Raw genomic sequence first — 8,680 nt, 5'->3', positions numbered from 1 at the left:
GTGAAAAATGTGTAATGTCTTTATATGCCAAATCATTTGCATCTGCTGGCCGTAGTTCAAAGAAGAACTACAAGCTGTGTTAACACGAATACACAAATCTTCCCCCTTCATCTGCAGCCCAAGATGGAGGAACACTCATGAATCTCTTGTTCTGACAAGTCTTCATGGTTTCTAATCAGAAACCAATTAATAACTTCTACAGTGTATCATTTCATCTTTGGTCTCTGCTAAACTCTTTTCTGAATCTACTTCATGTTTGATGGTTGAAGCACGTTTTATCAGTAGCTCCGTATTTTTCTGGGTGAAGCCAGACCCAAATCTGAAACAAGTGATCAGCAGCCGGACTGCTGTACTTCAACGGCATTTTAAGATCTGGCCCGTACATCAGAATTTGTACGTAAGAATTTAGCAATAGCTGTGCCCTGTGTTCTAAATATTTCACTTATATATTTTCAAAACATTGTGCTTAGCTAATCATTCATCTCTAACAGGCAGGGAATCTATCTGTACCTCTAGTAATAGAATTTTTGCATTTTTGTATTTGAGAGTTTCACCTCCTTTCATATAAGGCATCTCTTTTTCTAGTATTTGTTTCATTGAAAAATCTGAGATCTCTTTTTAAAGGTAACATTAAGTGATAATGGTCCTTTAAAAATCTGAACACCTGCATTAAATTGGTGTATCAGCTGGTAATTATTATGCCTTTGCATTCCTCAAGCCCAAATAAAACACCAGAGCATATTTTATCTTGCTTCATATTGAACAAATCTAATCTAAGAGGTGTAGAAGAGCCACTTCTCTTGCTCTTCTATGCCCTGAAGTTTTATAGAAATGAATCTGAATTCTTAGCTTTGTAACAGGGGTAACAAAGCATAAAGCTGACTGTGAAGTAGTGTCAATCTAAGGTCTTTTTTTTTTCCAATCCACTTCTTTTTAAATAGTTTCTTTCTTTCCTTCCCCTTTTTTCATTTGCAGGAATTTCCCCCCAGCGATTCTGTGAGGCACTTACTTATTTTTTGGAATGCTGCACTTTCTTATACATCTTGTGAACACAAAAAAAGAGCACTGCTCACAGCAATCTGAAATGTCACAGTCTGTCATGCTGTCACATAAAATGTCACATCGTACAGCTTGTCATTTGAAAGCACCAGGTTATGGGCAGATGTCATCTCCTGACTCCAGTTGAACCACTGCAAGAGGATGCCCTTTGTCACCATCCCCTCTGGCCCACTGATGTGCCAGAAGAGCTATTTGTGTGAACCCTTCCTCACCCATTCCAGGCAAGAGCAACAAGATTATGGTAAACAATTTAAGTATGAAGTCTTTGCTAACCTGTTTCATTGTATTAAGTCTGTGGAGAGCTCATCATGACCAGCTCTGCCAAGAACGCTGACAGGGAAGGAACAGCAAGAAATGTAAAAGCAGTGACTTCTTCCTGCTAGCACCCTGCCTGCAGCATGCACCTCTGTCCATGCCCTTATGATCGCTCATCTATAACCCCAACGTGCCTCCATTGCTCTGCAGCAAGACTTCATAGCTTTGCAACAACACGTCCTTTAAATTTCCCCGGCATCTTTTGCCATGTGCAAAACGTAATACAATACAACTGATAACAACAGTCAGCAGTACATACAGAGATTATTCTTTTGTACTCAAAGGAATAGGCGTCCACAAATTTTCTATCAACTTTTCCTTCAAAGCTGTTGCGATCTGCGGAGCCAAAGTGATTCTGCCTTACATTATGCCTACAGGACATGCTGTTTTACTGGCACTATTCCTGCCACTATCGTTAAGATTATGTCAGTGTTTCCACTAAGCACTGTGTCTCTGAGGAGCTTATGGTAACCAAGCTGTCAGAATTTGTTCTGGGCTCAAACTTAACATATTGTAAATTTCCAGTGATGGACATTTCCTTTCTCTAAAAAACATCGAGTTAATTGATATTGCAATACATACAACATAGCATTCAGAAAAGAATTTGGTTTTATATTGCACTATTCAAAATGTTGCAGGTAATTTATCGCAGCCAGAACATTTTGGTCATAAGTGGCCACTCAGGAAAAAAAAACAACCCACAAACAAAAAAAGAAAAAGTTACAGAGTTGTGTTTTCTGACCTGCATGTTGAGCCACAAAAGATATTTCTGCAATGTAGCTGGGCTGTCTCGGGGTGCTGAGGCTTTGCTTTGTGCTTGACAAGGCTTGCCACATGGAACTACTTATTTTGGAGGAAAGTTTTGCTCGACTCTTTATGATGATGCTTCTGGAGGCAGGACACATGTAATGGCTTACATGACATCAACCTTTGTTATGACGGATATGGCAGTGGTCTCATAAACCTTCTGCGGGGCGCTCTGAGCCCCAGAATAAAACCAAATAAAACGTGACTCTTGCTGTGGCTGACAAGAGAGGATTTATTTATCAACAGCTCCGTTGTCATTAAAGAATCGGTGTGAAATGCCACAGACTCGGGGAGATTCTTTGTGTTAAGACCCATCATCCTGGGGAAGAAAACAGGGAAGCAAATATCTGTTCTGGGTGTGCAGGATCCATCTTTATCCATCTACTACTTTCAATAGGAACTCTGTGTGCCACAGACTGGAAACTTCTAGAGATGTATGGCAAGCTGAAGATCAGCATAGCCAGGGAGCTGCACATAAAATATACATACTTCAGTATACTCAGTCAGATCTCTTGGAATTTTCTGCTTTAGGAGAAAAAGCTTGAGTCTTTTAGTATTATTTTTCCACGGGAAGGGAAAAGAACAGATATTTGGCAGAAGATACTGGAATAACCATCAACCTAATCTGTTAACGCTTATTCATGGAAATGTTCCCACCAAAGCGTGAGCAGGACTGTGTCTATCCAAAGGAGATACTCACCCCCTTCTCAGACTTTTGTGTCGTGTTCAAGGACGGGATCACATTAATCCAGGAAGCAGCCAGGGAAGGGATTTGTCTGCACAGGAAACATAGAAGACAATATTAAGGACACCTCTTCCAGACAGCGATGTTGCGAGGGGACACACTGGCTTTGCCACACGGGGCGTTTTGAGGATACTGCTGTTGCCCTCAGAGCAGCTGGCGCAGGGGCTGCAGGTCAGGCAGCCTCCGTGTTCCCAGGGCAAACTGGTGGCAGCAACACCCACAACTGGGAAAAGCACCAACGATGAAAGTAACCTTTACACCGGGTTTCCCACCGCTGCTGTCAGTAGTGGAGCTGCCCCAGTGAAGGAAAACCAGGAAACATAGCTACAAGGGAGCGTAGGCAGGGGCCCAGGCTGCCGACCTAACTATTTGCAGTGAATTACAGGCTGACAAGCTTCTGATGTTGGTTGTCCTCTCTATAATACACATCTTGTACACAATTTTTAAAATTTCCACTCATTGCAGTGACAACGCCTTTATTCCTTCCTTACAGTGTACGAACATTTCTGTACTGAGGTAATTTAATACAAACAGTAGGGGGGAAATCAAGAATCCATGGTAGAGTATTACCCAAGTTATAAAAGCAGTTTATTACTCTATTGTGTGTCTAAAATTTCAGGAACATTGTAGCAGATGTATTTTATAGAGAAATGACAACACATTTTAATGAAATCCAGGTTTAGATTCTGGCAACATTTCTTCCTTAATTTTATATTTTGTAACCGAGTCCACTACCCCACCAGGAAAAATCAATAGAATATTTAGTACATCTCACCATCACACCTTTACATGTATTTGTATAGAGAAGAAAATAACTCTACGTGACAGACCAGGACTTACATTTTCTTTACTTGAAACTGAATTCTGTCTTCCTCTGCTGACAATTACAAGCTCCAGTTTGTTCTGATCTCTTCCAGGTGAAGTTCAAGCAGTCATTACAAATTTTGCTGGACTTCTTTTGCATAACACATAACCTGTTGTTGATTTAGTTTGCAAACAGTTTTGCACTGGGTCGGCCTGAAGTGCTGTGGAGCTGCCCTCCAGCTCCCTCCGCTCACCGCTCAGGGGATGCGGGCAGGGTCCCATCCTGCGTCCCTTATTGGTGCCCACTGCGGGCAGCAGCGCCCTAAGGGAAAAAAGAAAGAGCCCCACTGTTCCCAGTTCCCGTCCCCAGGCCTGTCGCAGAGCACAGGAGCACTGTGGACGTCTTTCTGAATCCCTTGCGCACCCAGATGCATCAGATACGATTTACCTGCCCAGTATTAGTTTGTCTCTGCTGACTACAGATAAACCACAGTTTTTACAAGAGATTATAGTTCAGTCAAATATATTTGCTTTATGAGACCTTTTCGGACACATCTCTGGCAAATTGTGTTTCTTTCTCAAAAGTAGGCAGATGCTGCAGCTTTTCAGACAAACTGCTACAGGTATTTAAAATGAAAAAAAAATAATAGAAATGTGAGTGGTAACACTCATCTGCCTGAAATATTATTCTTGGAAACATTTTTTCTGAAACGGAAAAAAAAGCATCCTGAGGATGCTCTTTCAGGAAACACCTGATGTGGAAAAGTTCCATCCGAATGGCAGAATTATAACATTTGGCGACATCTATAACAAACAGCTATAAACTGTTGAGGGTCTTACACTGGCAAGTATGAGGCAGCTTGTTTACAAGGCACACCAGTGGCTCTGCCTTGCATACGACGCCTGGGTCCTGGAGCATGTGCGAGGCTGCACAAACTGACCGCTGCTACTGTCACGTTAATAGTTAAATAACGATTTTGCAATATTGTATAATAATAAATCATCTTCAAAGCGTTTTTATCAACTTGTGGTCCTTCTGATAGAGAAAGAAGAAAACATATGTAATCTATACACAAGCATAGATTCCTCCCAGGCAGTCAGGTCTCGGTGCTCCTGAATTAGGATACTGCCTCAGGGTCTCCACATTCTTTACCTATACAGCAACAGGGTCATTTTATACATGGCAAACTAACAGCCCACTCCTGCTAGTCTTTACCACACTGACTCATTCACCTGCTGGCTCACGTGCAAGTTGAATAGGATCACAGAGGCCCAACAGTTATGGTGCATTTTGTGCGCCCAAATCATCTCAATTCAAAACAGGGCAATGAGCAAGAACTGAAGCTTAAATGAAAACAGTGTAACTTTCTAGCAGCACTACAGGGTTCTTGAAATCTACACTAACTTTGGTACAAAATACAGGAAATTAAAGCACTGTAATGAAATGTACTGCACATGAAGCATTCGGAACATAAAACCGATCTGTGATGTTACCATGACACAAAATGTAGGAAATACCAGCAATCATATTTGCAAAGAAAATGGGACAGTGTTCTTATACCACCAGTTAAAGCTTGTTCGCAGTAGCAGCTCCATCCAATTTGAGACTTTGCTCACTAGGCTGATTGTAAAGATGTTTGAAAGATGATTGTGCTGTTGCCAGAACAGGGTAGCTGAACCTTCCACAATCAATATAAAGACCGAGTCCTCTATCAAACAAGCTTTACTGGATACACATACAACCATGCACAATTAACAAGCGGTATGTAGTCCTGGTTAGGAAGAACTCACAAATGCAGCCAGTAAGCCAGAAGTCCTGGGAGCCCTGGGAACCTGAAAACAGCCTGCTGCAAAGAGCGAGGCTAATTCAGCTTCTTTGAACTGAGATTCAATACACTCACGGGTCTGAAATGTTCAGAGTTCCTTGTTCCGGTCATCTGTTACAGTTTTTCTAGTTCCTTGGAGGTTTACCTCAATGGTTGATATCCCAGGCCCAGTTGTGCCATTGCTTTCTCTATCTTCCTGAGGACACTTTTCATTTACTATCATCTTCTCTGTTCTGCCTAGAAAGTTTTAAGTCACAGAATATCAACTGCTCCTTTTGTTTTTCCCCTTTCAATCACAATTTACTTACGGTAAGTGTTTCATAGGCCAACAGGCTACTTGACCCACAATGCTCTTCTCTAAATGGCCATGGCAGCTTTGCCCAGTCCCATATCCTAATGGCACCGACACGCCATCTCATTCATACCTTTCCTAGATGCTCCAATAAACAATTAAAAGTTCACTATTTAAATAACCACTTAAATAGGAAAGTGTGTTAACGATACTTAGAGGCAATTCACACTCTGAGACCACTTATCTCAGTTCTCTATGGGCATTCATATCTGAAAGTGTTTGATTCATATTTTGGGTATCTCCTTTATAACAATAAAGGCTAGAGACTTGCTTGTATATAGAGTGTTATTCTGCCTCACTACCTCAGCAAGGAGCTTTCATTTCCTCTATAGCATACACTGTATACACATGTTCGCACATATATACACTGTTTGCACAGAACACAGCGTCCCTGACAATTAGAGGGGACCCCTCACTCCCCAAAGCCTAAGAAAATGTGAAGGGAGGGTGAAGCCATCAACCGTCTCACTGCCGCTGAAGGGACAGACCCCATGCCATTCCTATTCTCTCCCTCCGTCTCCCAGCTGCTCCTGGGCGCACGCTTCCACCACTCATCTTGCACCAGGTCTAGCAATCATGGAACCAGTTTAGAAAGTGTCAGATGCAACAAACTGGCAGAAAACCAGCCCCCAACTGGATAGTTTTATCTTGAATTAGGGAATTTAACCTGTTCTTGGAAGCATCTAGTGAGGGCCGCACCTGGCAGAAGGGAGGGAAAAAACCCTCACATGAGAGTAAGGACAGGCAGCGGGGAGCGAAATCCCCGCTCCTTTGGTGAGAGCGAGCTGTTAGACTAACTCAGGTACACATGGGACCTCAGCCTAAACTGGTGGGAATCCAGTTTACCATGTTATGCCTCGTTTAACCAAACAGCACCGTCTCCAGTAAAACCTGCATCCCGCAGTCCAGGTTACAGATCACGTAATTGCATTTTCATTTCCAAATAATTGCCAACTTTCTCTTCCAAATATGTAACATAAGAATCCAAGATTTTAGACTGAAAATAAATTGTGATTGTTAAGACAGTTCATGAATAATAAATTAAGTCATGCTTGAATTTACTTACAACTCAAGCACACTAGGTCATTTTTCACATAAATAAAGCACTCAAAAAGTTCTAGCAGAAGGAACTACTTAGATTCATAATAGAACTGTGCTTTATTTGTTACAGCTGTTCCTTTATGCTACCTGATCCTAGACATAAATTCCTTTGTTTTGGCGGTTCACATACTGAGCCCAAAGTACGTATTATCAGGGCAGATATAATTAATTTTAGCAGTGTAATAAACTGTATCGTTGCCTGGGAAATCGAATCCTGCAAATGGTGGCAAGGCTGAGTCATTCCCTTTGGTAATAAAATGATGATATGCTATAACTTAATGTAGGTTAAAAACTGTACAATACTATCCAGGCTACCACAAAAGGAAGTCAATAAAAGCTGAGGGTGAACTCTAATAGGTTGTTGGTTCTCTTGTCTTGTATTAGGTGTGCCATAAATCAACATTTTAAACCAAACGCTGTTGGTTATATTAGAGGTGAACTGCAAGAGCTTTTTCTCTTTTTTACAGTATGGACTCATAACCCTTTTTCTTCTCTGTGATGCACACAGAAACCTCATAGGTGAATATATTTTTATATTTTTTTCTCCCCTGCATATTTTTTTAATAAATAATACATTGGAAACATGTATCTACAATGTTCGGAAACGTGAAATCAAAACCACCACATCACCCTTAGAGCACAGGTATTTCAACAGTTATAACACCGTAACAAGCATATGCTTTTTTCATGGTGCAGAATTTATTTATTTTTCTCTGATACTAGACTTATACTTGGGAAAGCAGCCCAACACAGATGTAAATTCACCCTGAATGTCCTTACTCAGAGAAGTACATTGCAGAATGGGGACCCTGAGACACAGCTTCAGTGGCACATAGTTCTGTGCTGTACTCTACTGTAAGCATCAACAGAAAATTACATGAGCAGTACAGGAACACTATAATAATATAGCATCAAATATAGCTTAATGGGATGGTTAAAGGGACGGGAGCATCTGTCACATGAGGACAGGCTGGGAGAGCTGGGACTGTTCAGCTTTGGGAGAGATGGCTCAGGGGGACCCTATCACTGTGTATCTGACAGGAGGGAGTAAAGAAGACAGAGCCAGGCTTCACAGCAGTGCCCGGTGACAGGAGAAGAGGCAATGGGCATGTAGTGACATACCAGAAATTTAATTTAAATATAAGAAGAAAAATAAACCAACTTTTTTTTTTTTTTTTTTTTTTTAACTGTGAGGGTGACTCAGCACTGGAGCAGGTTGCCCAGAGGTCTCCATCCTTGGACATACTCAAAACCCACCCAGACCTGGCCCTGAGCAACTGGCCCTTGCTGACCCCGCTTTGAGCAGGGGTTTGGACTAGGCAGTCTCCTTCAGAGCTCCCTTCCAACCTCAGCAATTCTGTGAGTCTCCGATTTTGCACCTGCAAGCACATACATTTCTGCATCATTTTACAGAAGAATTGTTTTGTTTTACTCTTGAAACGAGAAATAAAATCACAGCACTTGAGGAAAAAATGTGTGAATTCTGTGAAAACAAACGAACAGCCACTGCGGGGGGCGCGCATAGCTGCAGCCCGCGGCGGTGGGGCAGCCCGCGACTGCGTCTCCTCTGCTCCTTAAAACCACCCCTCCGCCCTGCGGCCGCTTGCCGAGCCCCACTCCCGGGCTCCAGCCAGCGGTGCCCCACGGGGGCCACCCCCGCCGGGGCCCCCC

General features: G+C 42.3%; 1 protein-coding gene and 1 long non-coding RNA gene across 2 annotated transcripts in view; one reads left to right on the top strand and one right to left on the bottom strand.

The window, feature by feature from the left end:
• Positions 1 to 2,494: 2,494 nt before the first annotated feature.
• On the bottom strand, positions 2,495 to 3,993 carry LOC103898966. The gene is made up of 3 exons (XR_657574.2): positions 3,767 to 3,993; positions 2,882 to 2,957; positions 2,495 to 2,649 (listed from the first exon to the last, which is right to left on the bottom strand). It is a non-coding gene; the product is annotated as an uncharacterized LOC103898966 (long non-coding RNA).
• A 587-nt stretch (positions 3,994 to 4,580) lies between these two features.
• Positions 4,581 to 8,680, top strand: part of SAP18 (Sin3A associated protein 18) — a 7,658-nt gene continuing 3,558 nt past the window's right edge. The window contains exon 1 of the mRNA XM_009279359.2: positions 4,581 to 4,649. Coding sequence (XP_009277634.2) covers positions 4,581 to 4,649 — 69 coding nt within the window. The remainder of the gene's footprint in view (positions 4,650 to 8,680) is intronic.

The sequence above is a fragment of the Aptenodytes forsteri genome, unplaced genomic scaffold, assembly GCF_000699145.1.
Source record: "Aptenodytes forsteri isolate BGI_AS27 unplaced genomic scaffold, ASM69914v1 Scaffold307, whole genome shotgun sequence".
Taxonomy (NCBI): domain Eukaryota; kingdom Metazoa; phylum Chordata; class Aves; order Sphenisciformes; family Spheniscidae; genus Aptenodytes; species Aptenodytes forsteri.
This window is presented reverse-complemented; position numbering and strand designations above follow the sequence as displayed.